The sequence below is a fragment of the Athene noctua genome, chromosome 13, assembly GCF_965140245.1.
Source record: "Athene noctua chromosome 13, bAthNoc1.hap1.1, whole genome shotgun sequence".
Classification (NCBI taxonomy): Eukaryota; Metazoa; Chordata; class Aves; order Strigiformes; family Strigidae; genus Athene; species Athene noctua.
The window spans coordinates 22,251,322-22,274,292 of NC_134049.1; the positions used below are offsets into that span (position 1 = coordinate 22,251,322).

Sequence of the window (22,971 nt, forward strand, 5' to 3'; positions counted from 1 at the left end):
ACGGAGGAAAAAACATAGTCCATCATCTCCCCAGCCTGTGGCTCAGCAAAATGTCATGAAGGTCAGCAGGCAGGCATAATGTATCAGCAGCAGAGCTCTGGAACAGTGAAACTAGCATGAGCTCAGAAAAGACTATAAAACAAGATTTAGGATATTGCTCTTAGGAGTAACACAGACACCTCTCCTATCAGGGCCCCGGAGAGACCTCACTGACAGCCCAAGGCAGACAGTTCTCTGGTAGATGCATGTTTCAGTATGAGCACTGGATGCACCACAGTTAATGGCCTACTGAGAGGGGGCAGAAGCCTGCCTTTCCTCTATTAACAAATCCCTACCATGTATTTTCTACAGTCTTCTTAGACTCTTAGCTCCTGTGAATCAATCTGTCTGCACCTGCCCAGCATACAAGGATCTTGCATGTCCCTAGCAAGTTGGGTCAGTTTTCTGGGATTTGAAGTTAACAGGGTTGGATTCAGGATACCCTGACTCTGACAGATTTGATTAAAATTGCTGGTGACATTCATTATGTTTTACATTCCGTACACACACCTCCTCACACACGTGGCATGGTCTCATAAGCATCATTTCCTTAGGAAAGCAGCCTCATAATTCACTTAGAACCTTGTAGTGCTGCTATACCGCTGCTATACCGGTGCTTAGACCCAGAATGAATCCTGAGCATGGTACTGGTGGACTGACACCCAGCATAGAGCACAGAGGAGAGTACTGGCAGTCTTTAGGTCACACCATCTGTCTTTAAGTGCCTGGCTTAGCTGCCCATACTCTGTGTGTAATCAGTGGAAAAGCAGGACTCAGGAGCTCTCCACTGAGTGTTCAAGGAGTGTCTGTGCCCAAGTCAGGCGTTTATGGTAGTTGAGGACTTTCTGTTCTGTAACCAGCTGAGCATCCTCCTAGGAGTAGATTGCAGTAGACTGCAGTGTAAATACACCAAGAGTTAGTAAGTGCCACTAACTTGGCTTTCTCTGACAATCTGTAAGCTTGTGGCATATCTACAAAAAACTTTGAAAACTTTTAAACGACAAATGTTCTGGGTGTGGGGATCAAAATTACTACCAGGCACCAAGGCCACAGGTCAGCACAGAGCCTTTACTACAAATCTAGAGAGGGAATTAGCTTCAGAGAGAGCACGACTTCACCTTCTGCTCCCAGAGCCCATGAGGAGCTGGGAAAATACAGCGTCTCCAGTCTGAATGCACAAATCATTTCTTTGATAATCCACCATAACAAAACTTGTCTGGCTAATTAGATCAGCACGATCCCTGAGGTGCAATTGTGTGTAGCAGCTGCCACAACTGAGCCCCTTGGTATTTTTAAATGTTTCTGCATATGCAGAATATTACCACAGTTTATGTTTTCAGCAGGAGAGCAGGTAGAGTCCAGCTAGAGAGGAGACTGGGTGGGAGGCAGGACTGCCTGCGAGTGACAGTGCCAGGTCTTGTACTGCAGGGCTGATGGTGTCTATCCCATGTTCTCAGGCTGGGTCTTTCATTCCAGAAATTTGCCTGCTGACCCGTGGCCGGCGCACAGCCAGCGTGCGAGCTGATACCTACTGCCGGCTCTACTCCCTCTCAGTGGACAACTTCAATGAGGTGCTGGAAGAGTATCCCATGATGCGGCGAGCTTTTGAAACCGTGGCTCTTGACAGGCTGGACAGAATTGGTGAGTAGAAGGTGTGAGGGTCTCCTTCCCATTACCTGCTGCTCTGGCACCCTATCTCCAGGCTTGGTCCATAGTTCTTTTGCTGGAGTTGTGAACTGGAGGAGATCCCAGCCTATCTCTCCTTGCCTGACTTCAGCTCTTACAAGGAGCCCCATTCACAATCAGTTAAATTCACATCCTCTCTCTCTTTCTCTCACACATACACATTTCTGCTGGCTCCTGTTTCCATTTATTTCCAAGAGTCTTTAGGAAGAGCCGAGATCTGTAGTCTGAGGCCATCAGGAGCATGCTGGTGAATTCACTAGATTTTTAATTTCAGCTCAGAATGTGTAAATATGCAATTGATGAAAACCTAACTGCCCACAGCTCAAAGTAAGCACAATTAACCAAAGAATATTATTGGATTTTATAGTTCATACTGACCGAACCCAGGATGCTCTCCTGTCCTGTGGGAGACATACCCTGTGCTGCGGACATCCTTGTTAGAAACTAGAGAAGATCAGGATAACGTTCCTTGGTCACAACCAGAGACATTTAGCACAGAGAGATTAAATGACTTATGCAAGGTCACACAAGAAGTCTTTGCAGAGCTGAGGACGAGGACCAAGCATGTCAGTCTAACTTCTTTAGCTTCTTATTATACATCTCTTAAGACTGCATGCATTTTCATTGCCTTTCAGCGTCAAAAAGGTCACTGCAGGTCTGAGTACAATGCAGAAGGCGAGGAGGATAATGGGGTGAGGGAGGTAGGGAAAAACCTGGCATCGCAGCAAGGGGTGCAGTGCCTCTGGGGCTTTTCATGCCAGGAACATTGTATTCTGTGCATCTCATTACCTGCTGCAAATCAGAAAGTATGACCCCTGAGGAAAAGGTTATGAGCTAAATATGTAGAGTTTGGCAAAGCCCACGCTAATGAGGCCCTAGTGTAAGTGGCAGTAGTCCCATCACTTGGGTTATTTAAATTAGACTGTACAAACCACTAAGAAAATGTAATGTCAGGCACAACCAGGGATGGGCCAGCTTGACTTCATCTCAAATTCTTCAGCTTTATGTGGTCAGTGCTGCTCAGCTTCCTGGGCAGAGCATCCTGTGCTTCTTGTCTTTTGCTCTGTGTGCCGCTGCACATGTAACTAAAATTCATGGAAATTTCTGAACCAGCGTGAAGAATATCACATGCTTCTTCCCCTAGGAGAAATTCTCTTCCACAGACAGCTGAAATATGTCAACTTAAGGTCAGAAGGTGACAAGAGCAACTGGAATAACAGGCCCTTTGGTGCAGAGCTCTGGCATTGTCCTCCCCTCCTTTTGCCATTCTGCTGACCTGAGACATCAGTCCCTATGCGAGGTAAAAGGCAGAAACCTTCGGAGCTGTACAGTGAAAATCCTAGCCCTACCCTTGTTTCCCTGGCAATCAACTTTACGTCTTCTACTATTGTAAAATAGCATCTTCACAGCACTTTCAACCCCATTGTACCCAACACTCTTTGGCTCGAATTTCCCAAGAGGGCCTAAGGGAGTTATGTGCACCCTGCTGAAATTGGAATTGGAAATCCCTGTCTTCATAAATAAGGCATTTCTTCACCTTCACCTGAAATGTGCACCATCCAGAAGGAGCAGTGCTCTTAGCTGTGTAACAGCATATGACTTTTCAGAAAAGTCAAGATTACTGCATTCTGCTAAGACCCTCTCTGAAAGTAGAGGGATTATTCTAGAGGACTAAAGTTAGGGAACGGCAGTGCATAAAAGGTATGAACAGAAGCAGGACCCTATTTTTGGTCCCTGTTACATTCAGCTCAGGATCTGTACACAAGATGGAAGCAAATGGGAGCCTCTTTCCAAGCCAGTGGTGCATTCACTAACTCCCTTCTACCCAGCTGACATGTCCTTGAGAAGCACATGCCTCACTGAGTACATGAAATGACTCAGAGGGCTTTATCACTATTCTGGTACCAGGAGAAGATCCACCCAGTATTCCCCCTGTGCAGTGAGGAATCAAGAGAGCAGGGAGAAAAATCCCCAGTCCATCCAGTCACAGTGACTGGGGAGATGTTTACAGAATTCCCTGCTATATGGAGGATTTGGAAAGCATGGTCTAAGCTTGTCTAGGTAGCAGGGAGACAGGATGAGAACGTAAGACCTCATCCCTTGAAGCAACAGGAGCTGTGCTGGTTGACTGGAGGTGCGATCAGGCATTCACTTTGCAGAGCAAATGCAGTTTGAATGCCTGTGGCTAGGCAGAGGGGAAGGAGAGGGGCAGATGCACCCTGATCTGTGTGTCCCCATCGCTTCCTGCTGGTCGATGGGCAGTGCAGCAGCACGAAGGGCACAGCCCCCCAGGGAGCTGTCAGCTACATTGATCGCTCGGCAAAGAGCATGGTCATGTATCCTTCTAACCTCTGTGCTTAATGGGAATTGATACTGGCATCCTGCCTGGGCCATGCGTGGCTGGGGAAGAAGTTTCCCACGTGTTTTGCACTTTCAGAGCTCTTTAAAGACTGGAAGGGATTAGTCTTCATGAATTGACTAAGGCTGGGATTCTGCGAAGATTTGTGTCCCTGCTGAACTCTGCTCTGAGGAACTTCAGTCTCTGAAGAACTCCTCAGCCTCCAGAATATCACGTGCCTGAAGAATATCAGGGCCTGAAGACTGAGACTCAAGGAAGCGAGGCTGATCATTGATTAGTGATCATCTTATCGCTGATTAAATCTTCCTCTTTTTCTTGTTCTAGACCAAGATGTAAAATTCTTTGTCGTATTTGTGTGTTGAAATGATTTGTTTGTTTCCCCAGTGAGTAATTTTTGTCAGGCAAGCATTTGTGAATTGTCCCAGTTTGTGATGCATCGGTTACGTAAGTCGCATCATTCTGTTCCTGACTGGTTTGAAACTGGCTTTCAGTGACCGCTGAAGCTTAAAATCAGATTTTCACAAGCATTTGCACATGTAAAACACCACCACTCAAATGTTCATTGAAAGTAAATACAATACAGGTCGTGAATATAATCAAATCAAAATTCACTAGTGTGTTCAAAAAATATTGGGGCACAATTATTTTCCATTGTTCATTGTGCTGTAATAAATACCATAAGGCTGCTTACCATCTGTATCAAGGTCACTGGTGAGAGCTGAAAGCATACTTAAAGCCAGAGTAAGTTATTTTTTCACTGTCATCAGGAATTTTTTGCCCCGTAGTTTGAAATGCATACATTTTCAATGCCAGTTACATATGTTTTGATACAAGGATCCCAGTTAACCCAGGATTAAAAGTGCCTCCATTTCCTTTGGGCATTGCAGGTGCTAAAAATGCAAAGAAAATCAAAGAAAACACAATACCAGCCTCTAAATATAATTATATAATATTACTGCGGTACAAGAGTGTCTGTTCAAGATATTATAGTGGTATAAGTTTTAAAGGCCTCGTCCTATAAACAAGCCACAAAAATAGCTGTTCCCAAACTTTTTGACTGGGCACCCTATTTATCAGCTCGTGACCATGCTTCTGCAGTTGAAATCTGGTTGGGTTTGCAACCCCGCTTGTCTAGGTCATGACTAATACTCTGGGATCTGCTGCCTCAGAGGAAGAGCTGCCCTGTGTTAGGCCAGGGGAGCTGTGAATGAGATCTGGGATCTGTGCCAAGCTCTGCCACAGATTCCCTGTTTGTCCTTGTCATGCCTTTGCCCTGTGCCTCAGTTCCTCATCTCTTCTACAGGGAAAATAATGCTAACAAAGGTGGAGCTCGGTCTTTGAATGCTTCTTAGCTGCCCACTCCCTCATGGCAGGTGCCCTGCAAATCATATGAATAAATGAAACGGACTGAAATGTGTTTAAATAAAACAATATGTACTCAGCATAAATTTTGCACTGTATCCACATTGTAGTCCCAGATTTGTTTACTGTATGCAGGTGAGTAACCCCCAAAGAGCTGCACATGTGAGATGAGGAAGCAGATTTGGTCAGAAGGTGAGATAGATATTTTTATATATATATATATATGCTTCTTATTTGAGGCTGCTGATACAGGCACAGGTGACGTAAGGATAAAAGTTCCTGTGGCCCAGGTATACAGTGCTGGAGTCTGAGTGCTTTGGGGGAAAGCTTTATTTCAAAATCACATTGAACTCTGCCCAGCCCTTTAAGGAGATGGAATCTTATTATCCAAGTACTGAGTAGGTGAGGGTATCAGTGGCTGACAAGAGATAACATTGGTTCTCCTATGTTGTGTCCTCTTGCATCACCTGAATAAATCACGAACATAACTGTTTATGAGGAATCAAAGTTCAAATACCACTATGTGTATTCCTCTGACTTGAAATCCTCTCCCATCATTTTCAACACTAATATAGGCATCTGAATCTGGCTTTTATAGTCAGCAGAGAAAAAGGCATTTAGAGTGTGATTCGTCTTCTCCTAAGGTGGCTATCTGAAATGTCTTAGGTGAATCACACCCTGGAAATGCTGTCTAGCACAGACATGCAGGGTAGGAGCCTGGACTTAAGCAGAAATTGAATATTTGAATTTCTTTTTATTTGAAAGTGAAGCCCAGACTCAGAGTATCTTCTGTTTAGCCTAAGGAAAGATACCAACAACTCACCAGCCATGAGTGAATGCAAATTACTTCAGCTTAATTAAGGTGAACTGGGAACCCTGTTCACCTGAATATGAAGTGCTATTTCTCATGCAACTCTAGAAGGAAAATAAAGCCTAAGACACCCCAATAGAAGGGACAGCGGCGTTGGTGATGAGGTCTCAGGAGACCTGCCTTTGACTTTGGTCACATCAGTTTATCCCAACCCATGCCTACTGCCTACCTTGCAGGGTGCACATTCTCTGGGAAGTTTGTTCTTTTAGGCAGGAGTCTCAAGTACTGAAAATAGGTACTTGGCTATCTGGGAGACATTAAGCAGAAGTGAGAGAGCTGGGGGACTTGTGGGAGATAGAATATATTTGTGTCCCATCTTCATGGGTCCCACAAACTACTGGATTCCTTTTATATTGAGAGAGCCACATCCACAGTTCTTTGCTATCTGCATTGAAATAAAAGACCTGTTCAGATAACATTTAAGCATTCTAACACCTTTAAAAATATTTTTCAACCCCCTCTTTAATTACATGAAGTAGGACCTGCTTACCAACCACACCTCTAGACTCAGGGGACTTTTCCTGCCTTGAAAGGCAGTCCAGTAGCTATCTGCAACCAGACCACGCTGCAAAGCACACAACTGGCAGCAAAACAGTGCCAAAATGTTCAGAGTCTTCTAGAATCTGTCCCTGTCACAGCTGTCAGCTCCAGTAGGGCACTGAGAGTTGAGTGCAGGAGCTCTGGCTCCAGACACAAGCTCTTCTGCCATTTGAGGAGAAGGCAGCTCTTTGGCTTCAGTCTTCAGCGATAAGTAACAGCCAGGACATCATGCCCCAGGCATTACAGGGCATCAGAGGCACTCCAGCATTACACAGTTCTTATACCCATTCATGGATATTCACAAACAGTTTGCTCTAGATAGCTCTATAGATTCAGCTTTTTTTCTGCAAAGCTCTCTATGATGGGCATAAATGTGAAGAGAGGAAAAGCTTAGTTTATTATAAGTTTTGTTTAACTGTCCTGAGATTTATCAGATAATGTTACTCACCATGTATCATTTGATGTGTGGCAGTTTGTCCCATTTAAAGGTTGTGTTCTGTCTGTTAAAAGAGATGCCACGTATTTTTGAAGATACCTATTTGGTTTGTGGGAGAGGAGAAGCAATCAGTGGCAGACCTGAGCTGTACAGGGAGGGAAGACCTCCACTTGGAAAGATTGTCTGTTTTAAATTTTTGAACTCATTATTGTTTGTTAAGATGGTAATAAGAGGACAGATTCAGCTGATGTCCCCAGTACAATGGGCTCTACACTGATAAAATTTATTTGCCTTTCAATATTTGGCTTTCCTGCAATGCAACCCCTGTGTACAGGTGTAACTCCACTTAGGCTTGCAGAGGACAGAGCAGGGGAGAAGGAGAAACTGTTGTACTTTAAATGTACCATAAGAGTTCAAAGGATGAAGCTTTAGCAAGAGAGAAGTGAAACTGCAGTATGCAGGTGGGTGCTGCCTTGTACGTATCCCAGTGTAAGATCACACAAATGGCAACTAACTGCAGTTAATCGAGAACTGCACATCCAGTTTGCAATGTATTTACACCTCCGGGAAAGTTAATCTGAATTAGTTTCAAGAACAGATTTGTTAAGTGCACTGAACTGCCCTGTGGATGTTTTTAGAGTTGATCCAGCTGGCTTTGCTTTGCTTCCAAGGGCTCCTTCAATCCTGAGCAGAAACCTTCACATGACAGATAATACAGTTCAGTGTGGGTTAACTCACATCTGGGAGAGAGTCAGGCTTGAACAGGAAAAGGGCACATACACTGGGAGTTAAGATTTATTTTGAAATCTCTGTTCCAGCTAATTTCCCTTTATACACAGACTCTTAAGACAGTGGTAAAAGCTATTGCAGCAAGATCCTCCAACCAACATAGTCCCAGTGCAGAGTATTTCCCCCAGGGGCGTAGAAGCAGCTGCAGCAAACTGCCAGTTATTGAGTATGTCCAGGGTTTCTTTGCGTGCAGTTGCCAGTTGCTGTATTGCCCCTCTGGGGACAATGACAGCGAGCTGAATTACCACAGGAGACCAGCTCAGGACCCAAGTAACCCATAGGCAAGGGAGGGCAGAGACCACCTTCAAAGCTGCAATGGGCTCTGAGCCCTTTGCTGCAACCCCTGATCCAAGCAGGGTGTTTAGCACCCAGTCATATAAATAATAAGAAGCAAAGACCTGAAAGAAGTAACCATATGGCAGGGGGCAACCACTCTGACAGCAGGCCAGGGCATAAACCAGCCTAATAAAGTGAGATTATTTTAAATACATGCAAATTCAGAAAGCAATTTAGTGACCTGAATTCTTAAACTGCAGCCAGTGAGCTCAGACAGGACTGAAAAGAGAAATGAACAGAAAGTCACAGCTAATTTCCCTGGTGTCTGTGCAGAATTCTAACAACAGAAGGCTAATTTTGATTATTTGATTGAAGAATTATTGTTGAGTGCTGGCTCCTTTTATGAAATCTCATGAGCCTTTCTCCCTGTTCTTTTGTGTGCTATCTACAGTTGAGGAAAATCTGACTTTGCAATTCTTTATTAAGGGAACAACTTCTATTTGCTTAGTTTCCATAATTTTACATTCCCCACTCCACTTCAAAGAACCAGTAGCTTTGCTATGAACATCTTCTAGGCTGCAAATATCTTTCTTTTTTCCCCCTGTATTTAGCCTATTGTTGCAGTGAGGAAAATAGGGAGTTTTTAGAACCCAGAGCACTCCATTGATGAAAAATGGGAAAAAAATCATACTGTGTTAGAAGCTGTATAAAGATAACAAAAAAGTCGGTTGTGCCATGGAGACCTTTCAGTTTTAAGACCTTTACCTGACTGTGCTCCTGTAGTTCCATCAGTTGAACTGTCTCTCCATCTGGTTCAGGGGCACATCCAGCCCCAGAGGCTGCTCGGGAGCCACCCAGCCCTCCCCTGCTTCAGGTTGTCACACACCACTTGTCCTGCAGAAACCCAAAGCAGCTTCTCCCTCCTCTGTAGTAGGGCAAGGAGCCTTGAGCTGCCTCAGAATAAGTAACAGTGGGGAGTTGGTGCATGAGGTGGTTGCAGATGGCTCCTATGCCAGCTCCATGGCATCTCAGTAAATCTGTATAGTGCTTTTGGGTTTGAGAAGAAATGCTTAGGTGGATTGTTTATCTTAGTACCTTAGACTGCTCAGCACTTTAATTCATGTGGGATAAACAATTTAGAAGGAGAAATTCTGTACATACAGCCTCCGTGCTTCCATGATTAGATTGAAGGGGAAACGGGAGTCACTTTTCCTTTCTACTAATGAAGCTTCTCACTGGCTTAGCAAGAACACAGGACTCTATTGCAGTTCACCGAGTGTCGCTGTGAGCTGCAGAACGTTGTTTCAATTAGGGTTACACAGAACCAAACTAATCAGCCTTTCAGTCTTCTGATTGCAGTCTTCTCCGCTCGCCTTTTGAGGCAGGTGCCGCGACAGTAAATCCAGAGCAGAAAAAATTAATTTGAAACTGAAGCAGTTTCATAAGTAAGATGATGAGGAGGAGAAATAATCTCAGGACCACCAGCCCAAGCAAACTTGCTCCTACAGCCTTGTTCCACCGTTGGCTTATGTCTCATGCAGGACCTTAGTCAAACCTGCCAGGAAAATGTCTTTGTCCTACCAGGACTCTGCTGTGTGCCTGTTCTCATCTGGTGCTGGTTGGAAGGAGGATTGACTCCAGAAGCAACTAATAAGACTTATATTGGTGTGTGGAAACATCATATAATGATGCAGTTAATTAGAATGGTGGAGCCAATTAATTTTTCAGTTTGCTAACCAATTACAATTTTGAAAAATGATTTTGAAAAATTCCTCTTTCCTTCAATAACTGAAAGAACATTTTCTGTAAATTTTTTAAATGTTCTGGAGCAGAAATTTGAGACATTTTTGGCAAAACGGAAAAGAAAAAACTGATCTAATTAAACAGTTGATACATCCAAGCTGGGATCAGGAAAACAGTAAAGTGTAATGTAATTTCAAAGGAAAACTGAAATGTTCTGTTTTAAAAAGTAAAAAAAATAGGAACTGCAAGGTTTTTGCTGGAAGTAGTTTATCAATTTGACACAAATTTAAGGAGCTTTGATCAAACCATTTTTCAGTAAATAGTATGCATGTTTGGAAAATGTTAGCATGTTCTCCATTTAGTGCTCTGCCAAGGAAACCAGAGTCTGCTGTTCAGTTCCTTCTGTGTTTTCAAGAGCTCTGGTTATGAAAACATCAGTCCCCTCAATTCATCCATGCAGCTCTGATTATCATCGCTATGGCTTCTCACCTGAATTGAGGGCAGCAATGGAAATTGCAGCCTATTCAAGCACAGACAAGCAAATCAGAAGCCAAAGACAGGTGACATGGAATTAAAAGAGTGAGATGAGGTGTAATGATGGAAACACAGAGCAGTTGCTGGTATTAAGCTTTTTGGAAAGCTGCACTAGCAACATCTGCTGTTTCTCCTTTTCCTACCCCTAGCCATTCCTCCTCAGCCTGCTTTTGTTACAGTCTGTTATCAAGAAAGCAAATGTGGTAAGGCGGCATTTTGTCTGCCTGCTTTGAACTCAGCATGTCGTCTCCCGTCCACGTCCTGACCTTGCAGTTGTGCAGGATAGCTACAGATTCCCCATGCTGGGATTTGTACCTTCAACTCCAGAAAGAGAATGATTACAAACCTGCAGTCTGAATCCCTCTAACTCAAATGTGCTGGCTAGGTTCTCTCTCACCTGTCAGTTTTGTTTAGATAAGTTGTTCCTTCTCTCCAGACTTGGAGCAGTTAGTATTTCTGGTTTGGTTTAAGCAGCTCTTTGTGATCCTGATCTATTTGTCTGTGAGCACGTATGTGATTTTAGTAGATGGACACTACCGTGTGTGTGTGTGTGTGTGTGTGCGCAGCGTGACCCCCTGTGCCATTCACTCTCTTTCACTGTGTTCACTGCGAAAATGCTCTTCAGTTTAGAGGTGACATTCATGCTCCCTCTGGTGTGCCTGGCTGCATGAGCGGCGGGTAGAACCAGGATCTGTCTGTTTGGGGCATATCCAGTGCTGTCTATTCCAGGCCAGTATACAATGAAACAGACGTTATATACATATCCTGCACACCACTTCCAGTGCAGAGAAGCTCTCCAGCCCCTGTAATGACATTAGCAGCTCAGAACACTGTTTGCCTTCAGGACTCTGTTCTTCCAGGGCTGATATCTTTCTCCAAGGTGAGAAAAGAAAGGTCAGTTCATCTGCCTTACTGCTTTTTTGGGAGGGAGTGATTAACAGTAGGTAAACCACAAACCCGTTAAACATCCCGTATAAGCAGAATCCCATATCAAACGTACCACTACCTACAGCAGACACGTCCCAAACGCACCAGTTGCAGATCCAGAATCAAAACTCCATCTGCATTTTAGTGGTTTGGTTTTACAGTGCAGTTCAGCCCGCTGTAGATTGCAAGCTTCACCCGCCCTGAACAGTCGCCTAGCACTACTGCATAGCACTCTGTTGCTGCAGCCACACCTCATCCTTTATAAAGAGATAAATGGTTGATTTTGAAAAGTACAGTAAAGGAAAAACCCTCAGTGTGTTCTTCCAATACTTAGCTACAATTACAGTTAGATTGCTCATTCTTTTCTTTATGGGCTTTCTAAAATCACAGTATCTCATGGGTCATTCTGGAACTGAAGGGAATGGTTCTTAGCAGCTTCCTTCATCTGTGAAGTTCCCTATAAATTGGTATCAAATCACCTCTTGTCTGAGAGAAGCTGAATACCTTGTACTTACTGATGTTTTTCAAGCCTGATTCTTGTGGATATTTTCTGTACCTTTTCAAGCTTTGCAGCTAGACACTAGAACTAAAACATCACACTGTATGCCTTCCCATCATTATATGCAGTAGTGACTAGTATCTCCCTTCTATTTTACAATTTCCTCCTTATTTGTGCAATAATTGTTTCACCTTTTTCTGGTGGTAGATTTGGAACTCAACTAGTTATATCCAAGACTCTACCATTTTTGAGTTACTTTTTAGGACACCAGGATACCACGTACCCTCTTCAGAGTGGCATTCAAGTTCTTTGCTGCCAGGTGTTGGATTTTACATAAGGCTAGAGTAAGAGGCATGTCCTTAAGCTTTTACTCTTTTACCTGTTACAGCTGCAAAAGATACATCATACACTAAAAAACCCAAACGGCAATCTGGATGTCATCTATGCACAGAGGTGTACCAACATCTGTACAGAAAGATCTGAGATATAACTGGTATAGGATTGAAAGGAAATTCCTCTGGAATCTTACTGGGAACTACTAACCGACATGGCAGTCCACTCTTAACCATTCCTTCTTGGAAACTATCAACTGGCCAGTTTAAACTAGAGTGCTGTATGGGACAAATTAAATACCATACTGTGGTCTTAGTCAATAATATCAGTGGCTGACTTGTCTTGAAATTCATTGTTTCGTAAAAGTGTGGAGACAAGTTTAATGCACAACCCCTTGTTTGCAGGAAACTTACTTGACGTGAGCTGTGCTGCCAGCCTTTAATTCGTAAAGCATGACATGATTTGGGGGTTAAAATGCAGAAGAAGGGGCCCTTCCACACCCAGGCCTCTATTCCATACCTGCCACTATCTCATGCTCTGTGAATCCGCAGCATGTGGCCAGATGCTGTCTGTTTGCCCTGGTCCTGGACAGGAACTAGAAGTGATCAGACAGAAACCAGCAGAAATGACATTTGAATCGGAGCAGAGGTTTGGTAATGGGTGCAGGGCCTGAGGATACATTTAGTTCAGGAGGAGGGTTAATGCAGCTTTTGATCTGATCCAAACTGGCTGGTGCCTCATCCAGGGGTGACCCTTCTACACTCGACCCCTGAGCTTCAGCTGCAAATTGAGCTGTGTACAGACATGTGACGAGGGCACACGCACACACATACACACACACACACACACAGAGACACACAGCATTTAGTGGGCTGAACCCTTCAAATCCAAACAGCTTAGAAGTGAAAAGGAAACCAGTTCAAACTGGCATATGTTGTCAGGATAGAGGACCCTTGAGAAGGCAAGAACAGGGATCTAATCCACAGTGATTTTGTAAGAAAATCATTCCAATCAGCATATACCAGCTCCTTATAAATCAATGCTGGCACAGTTACTGATGTGCATGCTGTTATGAGAACAGAGATATGAATGCTGTTATGCAGAGAGCCTGTGTACATCAGAAGGCCTCTGCTTTGAGAAGGCATTTGTGCTCTGGTGAAAGGGCATCACTGGCAGCATCTCATCCTGCTGCGTTGAATGGTTCTGTCCTTCAGTCCAGGAGAGTGTATCCCTTCAGTGCCAGGTGCACTCTCAGACCAGACAAACTCATTACGCCACATTTTCCAGCCCATTGAAAAGGCAAAGTGCTGAGCTAATATTTTGCTGCAGGCTAGGAAGTCCAGCTGGAATGTGATGTTTTATACCCTGCAGTTCCCTTAAAGCTGGGGCCAGAAGGGCATGGCCAGGTAAGATGGTAGCTGCAGCACGTCTGAGGTCTCTTCCTTGGGCCAGCTAAGCTTTTCCAGCACATAAAGTCCTTCTGTTCCTTATTCATAGAGACCTTTACTTTCAACTAAAAACACATATTTCACTCCAGAGTGAACAAGTTGCATGAGACAGATGCATAAGATGAGACAAATGCATAAGCTGAATGAGAGTAGCTGAAGACTCAGGAGACTTTACTGATTTTATATTTTTGAGGTTTTCCCTTGCAAACACACACAAAAACAATTGCATCCTTTAGATTTATTCTCTTTTTCTAATGGAAGTTCAGATTATGAGGTGCAAAATGGGAATCTTCCAGACTCGTAAGCTTTGCTCCAGGTCTGCCACATTTACCAAAGTGGCTTTACTGCCTCAGAATATGTGTCCTGTTGGCATATCTTTATGGGATCTTGAGGTCTGTTGATCATACCACGAAAGCAGAAGACATGATGTTTGTCATCTTGTTGCTGGAGCACAGAAACTGTACACAGATCCCATAATGACAGTGGAGGAGAGACAGTGCCGACAGTTTGAGGAAAGTCTGGCAGGAAGCTTTGAGGAAGCCTCCTATGCTTTGACATATCAGAATGACTCTTTCTCTCTTCACTTTCTCTACAGGCAAGAAAAATTCCATTCTGCTGCATAAAGTCCAGCATGACCTCAATTCGGGTGTTTTCAACTACCAAGAGAATGAGATCATCCAGCAGATCGTGCAGCACGACAGAGAGATGGCACACTGTGCTCACAACGTCCAGGCTGCCGCCGCTGCTGCTGCCGCTGCCGCATCCACACCCACCCCTGTCATCTGGACCCCACTGATCCAGGCACCCCTGCAAGCTGCCGCAGCCACCACTTCTGTCGCTATAGCTCTGACACACCACCCACGCCTCCCGACAGCCATCTTCCGTCCTCCGGTGTCCGTCCTGGGTTCCTTGGGGCAGCAATCCAACCAGACTCCAAGACAGCTGAAAAGGCTTCAGTCTCTCATCCCGTCAACCGGTCCTTCTGCCGTTGGCTCTCCCTCCAGTACTCCATCCCAGCTGCATACACCAGGAGCAGAAACCCCGTCGTCCTCTTCCTTCCACATCCAGCAGCTCGCGGGATTCTCAGCTGCCACCAGCTTAGGCCAGTTCCAGGTGGGATCCCCTCCAGGCGGCTCAAGCCAGCCGGGTTTGAGTGGTGCATCCTCGGTGGGACTGAGCCAGTTCCAGCACGCTCCTTCTGGATCACCCCTAGGTACAGCTCAGCCCGTGCAGCAGCAGCAGCAGCAGCAGCCACCAGCCGTTTCCAGCAGTGGATTTGGGCACTTCCAGCAAGCCACAAGTAGCTCCCCGTCAGCATCACTCACCCAGCTCTCATCAAACTCACCCCCCAGTCTTCTCAATCAGTTCCAGCCCACCACAAGACCACTGCAGGGGGGACAGTTACAGCAGCTTTCGGGCAGTGGGACTTTGGGGGGAATTAATCACTTCCAATCCCCTCCTTCTTCCAACTCTCCATCCTCCAGCCTAAGCCAGCTGGCGCAGGCCTCTGGTGGGCCGTCCTCAGGCCTGTGCCAAACACATCCAAGTGCATTAGGATCTTTAACTGGAACGATAGCCCAGCTCCACCAGGAACGGCCACCTTTTGCCTCCATGTCTCCACTACAGCAGTCTGGTGTCGCCTCTCCCTGTTATACCCCTTCTGGCCTTAGTCCTCCCAGTCAGAGCCCAGTGGCAACAAGAACTTTTCAATGCGGCCCTTCCGGGGCCTCAGGCTCTCACGGTTCTCTGCTCCTGCCTCAGACCGCCAGCCCACCTCCGCAGATCCTGCAGTCCAAGAGCACGCCGCCTGTGCCGCCGGGACGGCTCAACCAGGACATCAAGTTGATTTCTGCTTCCCAGCCATCTTTGCCCCAGGAGCTGGCTCAGACATTGAGCCAAAGTTCTCCTCATTCCTCTAGAGAATCTGTTTCCAGCTTCTCTCCTTTTCCTGGTGGAGGGACTGGACTTCTTGGGAAGCCTTGTAGCTCAATTCCTGGGCGTGTGACTTTACCACGTCAGATGTCCTCAGGTTCTTTACCACATCCGCTGGTGTTTGGGGCCAGCGCTGCAGGCGCCGCTTCTCTGACTGCTGGTGGGCGGAAAGAATCCATAGTGCTCACAGGGGATCTGGAACCTGTCAGATCCAAACTGCCCTCCAATTTGTGAGGACTGCTTCTGAGAGCTGGTTATGTCAGCCGTGCAATTCAGTTCCTGATTAGACTTTCACGAGTCATTTTTTCCTTTTCTTCCCCCCCTTTTTTCTCCATATCTTTTGTTTAGGTTTAACTGTGATTAGAAACAAACAAAAAACACACACACACACACACACACAGAGACACAAACAAACAAAAAAACAACAAAAAAAGAAGATAACCAGGTATTCTTAGAGCTATAGATTTTTGGTCACTTGATTTTATAGAATATTTTCATACATGGAACAAAAGGATATGAGCAAATTTAATCCAACGAGGTAACGCACAGACAAGTTGTGTACCTGAGCTGGAACATATGAATGATCAGCCATAGAAGCCACCAAAAAAGGTTTTCCTGTTGGGACAAAGATCCAAGGTTGATGTGGGCCATAAAAGGGAACATCAGGTCAGGCCTGTAGCTGGTGTTTCTAGAACAGCTGTGGTTGGCCTCAGCTTTGCATTGCTTTGCACCAGCTGTGAACCTGGCCTGCAGCAACTAGTTATGGGGGGAACTTAGATGGCATTTCCTCCCAGGCTTTCTCTTGTGTTCAGCAGGTTGCAGAGGAAGCCAGAAGAGGGGTGAGTTTCACTGATGCAGTCCCCTCTAGGGATTTCAGAAGGGCTGTTTTTGTTCGGACTCCATCTGAAGAAGGTAAAGGTGACAGGAGATGGACGGGCCTAACTTCAGATGCTTGTCTTTTTCTTATTCCACTGATGCTCTAGTGGGAACAAGAAGCGATCCCTTGGAAGTCACAAGGAGGGCAGTAAATATCCTCTCCGTATTTTCATAGGCATCGTGGATGTGGGCTGTGGGACCAGGCAGCTGGCCCCAGCCAGCAAAAGAGCTCAAGCTTCAACATCTCCATGGTTTGGAAGGTGTGTGTGCTGCCTTCCAGGCAAGGGGAGGGGTGAAGAAACAGGCAGCCGTTTAACTTTCCCTCTCCCATTTTAATGTCTCAGTGTCCATGGGCTGACCGCTTTGAAGACAAATGAGTAGAAAAAGATTGAAAAGTGGGGTGCAGTCACCCCAGCCCTCTTCCTCAACCCAGGGGAGTTTGAGCTTTGAGGCACTGAGGGTAATACTGGTTCCCAGCCAAGAATCCTCCAGATTTGCAACTATGTTTATACCATTAAACCAGATAAGACCAGAAATTTGGCCAGCCGTGGTCTGACCTTCTCCTCTCATGGGGGAATTGAAATAGTTTTCTTGATTTCACCAGCAATAACAGCCTGCACCTGATTGGCTTTGGTCTCGCCCTGCAGTTGCAGCGTCACTGGACACATCTGGGGCCTGACAGACACCTTGAGCTGGATGTTTTGGGCTCCCCTGATTTAAGGCAGTCAAAGTGGGATGAAGACAGTAAAGGGGCCATGGGGTGCACACAGCACTGAGAAGCTACAGCCTTTACCTCTAGAGAAAATGTCTCCCTTTTCTTTTACTCTGATCCTTTCTTTCTCATTTGTTTTTATTTAGGCCAAGAGGTGTCCCCGGCCACCTCACTGTAAAGAGTCAGGTGCTCAACTTTTCTAACACTCGTTAGAAACACATGTCCAGCCTCCCTCTGTTTCCAGCTATCATGGGGTCCTTCCAGCCCTCAGAGGGAAAGCAGGACTTCATGCAGCAGTACCAAAAAACTTACTATTATCACGATAATGATACAGGTCCATATAACTCCCTCTCTTACCTCCTCCCACCCCCAACTCTCTCCTAAAACACTGGCTGACAGTTGTTTTTTATACCGAATTGTTTGCAAAACTCTTGATATGTGCCTGTATCTTGAATGTTGCTGCAAGCATTCCTGGGCACTCCTGCTTCAATGTGCTTTGGTGGCTCAGAATTCAGATGTAATCAGCTTTGGTCTTCCTTAAAGGATCAGGGGAACTCTAGAAATGTTTTTTCTACTAGTTACATACAACTGTCTATGTGTGAGTGTGTGTGGTGGGAGGGGTGCGTGTGTGTGTGTGTGTGTGTGTATAGATTTTATATATATATCTATAAATACACACATGCTTTTATATATACAGTATACAGTTATACACATATGTAGTCTATTTATGCACATGTGTAAACATGCACACACACACACACACACATATTTATATATATATATCTATCTCTCCTAGTTTTAAAATACATGTCAATTTTGACCCTTACGTAGGACTGATTGGCAGGTGATAATTATAATATATAGATCCTGCTTTTCCAAATATGTACAGGTTCATCTTGAAACAGAATCAGTTGATGGAATCGAAGCAGACTCACAGACCCTCTCATATTTTCATAGGTATGAGGCAGTTCCTAGAAGGAAAACTCACAATATCCTTTTAAGTTTTATATTTGTTTTATCAATCTTTTTTCCCCATGTGCTAGAGGGCCCCTAGAATGAGCACCTCAAGAGGTTGGGAGCTAAGCTGTTTGGGTCTGGGTATCTTGTGTAAGCAGGTGGGAAAGATCTTCAGCCCAGCCATGCCAAGCCCTCGTGGATGACTGTCCTGTGACTGCTGCATTGGTACTTGAATCTCAACAACCCCTGTGGACACTCAGACAAATGGAGGTGCACAGAAACACCCTGAGGGCTGTCTCTGGTAGATGTGTGTTCCATCCACCAGTCTGGTGAACATCCTTCTTCAGTTGGGTTCCTTTGCTTTGTTTTTCACGGGGATATTGTTTGATTTTCCAGTTCTTAGCAGTGCAGTAGCCAATAATGAGTTATTCTGACTGGGCCTCAGTCAACACTAGGCTTGTCTCAGTAGGTGGAACTATATTTATTATTATTGTTATTTTTTGTTTTATTTTGGGGGGAAGGGAGGGAAGAGTTCTAGGGGTGGGGTTTGCAATATAAAACACACAATAAAACCTTAGTAAATAAAAATGTGAAAAAAACATCCCTCTGAGTTGCTGTCTGCTTTAAATGTTGAACTTCAGGCAACATGAGGTTTCAAGAAGAAAAAAGCCTCAGATGGCATTTTAGTCTTCTCTTTCCTGAACAGAGAAGATGCAGGGGTTTGTCTCAATTCCTGTCTGTATTTTCCTGATGTCGTTAGAGCTGTAGTAGTGCTGCCACATCTCCACCTCACATGTTCTTGTAGGAAGTCTGTATTAAGCCACTGACAGTAAAAGTTTAAAACTTTTGCCTACACTTGAATTTTTAACAGTACAAAGGAGGAATCTGGTAGTTATTTTGCAAATGTGTGTATGAAAATCCTTCACATTAATGGCAGACATGGGAACTCTGGCTGACTTTGTGATCCTCAGTGATGAGCCTAAGGAGCCCTACCACAGGATGCAGACATTAACAACTTGGAATAGGGACTATCACAGAAAATGGACAAAAAAATGAAAGACAGAAAGTAGCCGTTTCAAGATCACAGACTAAGCTGGATGATGATGCCAAGGTCAGGACCTGATGTATTTTAGGAAGGTAAAACTAGCCTCAGCTCTTAGCTTTCATTTCACTCCTGTGATACCCTCTTTGAGTCTTTGTCCGAACCCACTCTGGGGAGTACGCATGTAACTGATGATTTGGGTCAGTAGCTCACACAGGAGCTGTATAGCTTTGTGCCCTTTCTTCGTAGCAAAGGAAACGTAGGGCAGAGCAGCCCAGCTGCTGGAGTGTGTCCTACAGCCTGTGGCAGTGAGATGTAGCTAGATACCGTCCTCCCTGCTCCCTCTCCAACCAATTCAAATCAAGAGCCTCACCTCTCATCTCCATGCAGTGCTTCACATTCATTTTTCCTTCTCTGAAATCTCGTTTTGTTTGTACCTTCTCATCCAGCTGTTGCATTTAGCCCTCTGACATTTTGCCTAGTGAAAGACTTGACTTTGCTAACACATTAACAGTGTATCTGTCCTGCTGAGCTGAGAACAAGGTACAGGACCTTCTTTACCAGGACTCCCAATGCCAGAGATGGCAAAAAAGAAAAATGGGAGCCCCAGGGCCATGAATGAAATTAGCGTTTTGCAGAGAAGCATGCAGAGACGGACACACACTCCCCCTCACAGCACAGGACAGGCTTGGTCCAAGCAGGACCATTCCCTTTCTCTTCCCTCCTGGTATAGGAAAATGGGAGATCCTGTTGGTCTCCCTCCATGAATTCTCTGACTTTGGCTGTAAATGAGCAGAACTAGTGAGGAAGGAGTAAACCAAACCTTTTAATCAGAAAATGCCATTCCCTTGAAACCAGATGGCTCTGCCCTGGCAGATCAGTTGTCCTGGATTTTCAGTAAGGGAAGTTCAAGCAGTGAAATGTTTGTTTTGCCTTTCGAAATGAATGTCTGTGCCAGGCTTTTTTTATTTTACTTGCCATTACTATTACAGAGGAAAGGAAACTGGGATTGTGAGTCAGTCCTGCCCAATCAAAAATTTCTTTTAGAAATCTATTTCACAGAAGATTTGTAAACTTTCAAGGTTTTCATGCTAAACTAGAACAAAATTCAAGTTTTGAGCTCTTAAACTTCCCTGTGAATCCTGCCTTTTGTTGTCCACGAGCAGCTAGCAGGGATTCAAGACGCAGCCCCACTGCAGAAGTTGTAGAAGGATGGGCAGGAGTACATCACGGGGATGTCGGGCCCTTCCTGAGGGCAGAGCAGATCACAGGAACACAATAACCTTGTCCTCATGACAAGCATGATGCCAGAGGAGTCAGTGACACGGCTTAGCTAATGGAGGCTGATCTTTACCTCATCCAGAACATTTCAACCCAGCTAGTAGCCACGTCTCTGCTCTGGGCCATCATGGATCAGGACGGCACAGCCAGATTTTTCCCTCAACCAAAGTAAATCTCAGGGTCCACTCTCTGGAAAAGCCAGAAGAAGCCCCGTCGGCTGTAGAAAAGCACACTTGGAAGGGCTTGACTAGTTTAGTATATTGTGTTGATGCCTCCTTATCGTATTGAAAGGACTTAAGACTGCACTGGGATTTCATGATACTTGCACACCGGCTGTCAGGAACAAACTGTTCAGACAGCAGAGCCAAGTCACCCTCCTATCAACAGAGTGGTTTCTCCGCCTCCTAGTCACTACTACCTCCCCTGCAGTGCCTTGTGAAGACCCAGCCCACTGGTGTGGGGATTTGTAGTGGGGAAAAAGGCAGGATCACCAGCCCTTGTGATTTCTCCTTTCCCCAGGCACACTCTGGCTAGGGCTGTTCTGGCTAGGGCTGATTTGCAGCCTTGTCTTGGGAAACTGTCCCAGACTAGCTGCCCACCCCACTCACCCTCCCTCCTGGAGAAGAGCAAACAGTCTCTGGTTATGGGAGAGAGGCAGGGGCTCCCAAACTCATACCTCCTGGACACCATGAGAGACTTTGAGGTGTTGGAGATGATAGAACAGACCCATTCCTGGCAATGTTTTCCCACAGGCACTGGGATTGTTGGATGCCCTGCACCAGCCAGCCTGGGACAGGAAGGAGTGATGCTGGTGCTGTGGTGAGAAGCTGGTGTGGCAATGAGCTCTTGGAAATAAGGCTTTTCTTCCTCCTTGCAAACTCCCTGAGCTGTTTGGACCAGCAAGGGGATGAGGTTCATTGAGCACAAAATGGTGGAGTGCTATTTGGGCAGCAGCCTGGCAGGACCACTCAGCGCTGTCCTCCAGTCACAACCATTGTAAGAGAGACCCTGCGACATCTCTGATGTGGCTCCAGGAAGCCTGGCACTGGGGATGGTGCTGTGCATGCCCTGGCTGAGTCCTTTTTTTATCTCCTCTGCAAATTCAGGGATCTTGTAACGATGGGCACAGGACTGGTGAGCTCAGAAGAGGCAACAGGTGCCCTACAAGGTACTCTGGTGATTGCCCAAAAGGAAAAGAGATTTGCACCTTTCTCCTCCTTGCTAGGGGAAACATTAGTAAGTCAGGAACCACCACTTCAAAGAAATGAATACATTATAGTGTATATTTTATTTAAACTAGAGAAAAACAGACACCAGTGACACCTTTGACTCATTCACTCCACCCAGCCTCAGGGGCCAATCTCGTACCTGCCCACTCAAGGCACTGGTATGGCAGTGGATGAGCTGCAAACCATGTGAGCTAGACTCTGCATCCCTGTTATTTTGCGGAAGAGGATCCCTTTGGGATGTGGAAGGGAAGATTTACACAAGGCAATGCCCCCATTTGTGTGCAAACCATGGGGCGTGAAAAGCAAAGTTGCTCTAGGCCTGGCACGGCTTGTGCAGGGTCACCCACTGCTGCTCCTCCACCTTCAGGCAGAAGCAGGAGGAACTGGTGTATTCCAGGCAGAGGTGACATCTCACTGCTCACACCCCTGTAGGACAGCAGAGGACTTTTCCAACCTCTTGCCAGAGCTGGAGCAGGTTGCCCGTGTGAGCTGCTCTGCAGCCACCTCTGGCCAGAACTGCCCATCACACCACGTGTCACTGCAGAGAATGAGTGACTGAACGGGCCCCAAAAACTCCCTGTGGGACTGGAGACATGGTGAGAGGAGAGGAAGGTGAGGGCACAGACAGGTTCATTTCCTCAGGTGATGGGGTGCACAGAAATCTTTCCAGCCCAGCCCATCTCTGCCAGCAGGCCATGTCCCTCGTGGGACAAAGGTACAGAACAGGAATATAGATCCCAGGGAGGCACCAGGGTGGGAGAAAAGTCCTGTGGCTGAGGGATCTGGAGTCCAGGGAGGGAAAGGAGAGGGGCAGGCTACTTGACAGCCCTGGCGGTGAGATGCTGAAAGGTTGACCATGAGTTCCTGCTTCCCATAGGCAAGGACAGTTAGAGCTTCACTGCTAGTGAACCAGAGACAGCAGCTGCTGGCACCAGCATGGCCTCAGCACCTGAGGAGGCAGGATCTTGCCTCATTGAAGGTAATTCTCTCTGTCCAGCATGGGTGGGTGGCAGCCACCTCTCCAAGCCCCTGAGAGGTTCAGCTGGAGCATCAGCACTATGTGAGTCCCAGGAGATGGAAGGAAAGAGGCCAGCCCATGC

General features: G+C 45.8%; 1 protein-coding gene across 3 annotated transcripts in view; it reads left to right on the forward strand.

Annotated features, from left to right (window-relative positions):
- HCN4 (hyperpolarization activated cyclic nucleotide gated potassium channel 4) overlaps positions 1-18,160 on the forward strand; it is a 105,377-nt gene extending 87,217 nt beyond the window's left edge. The window contains exons 7-9 of one of the 3 annotated variants that reach the window (XM_074917525.1): positions 1,516-1,680; positions 14,438-15,009; positions 15,088-18,160. In XM_074917525.1, coding sequence (XP_074773626.1) covers positions 1,516-1,680; positions 14,438-15,009; positions 15,088-16,008 — 1,658 coding nt within the window. In that variant the 3' untranslated portion in view covers positions 16,009-18,160. Of the gene's footprint in view, positions 1-1,515; positions 1,681-14,437 lie in introns of all 3 variants that reach the window. The other 2 variants (XM_074917526.1, XM_074917524.1) reach the window with 2 other exon arrangements.
- The last annotated feature ends 4,811 nt before the right edge of the window (positions 18,161-22,971 follow it).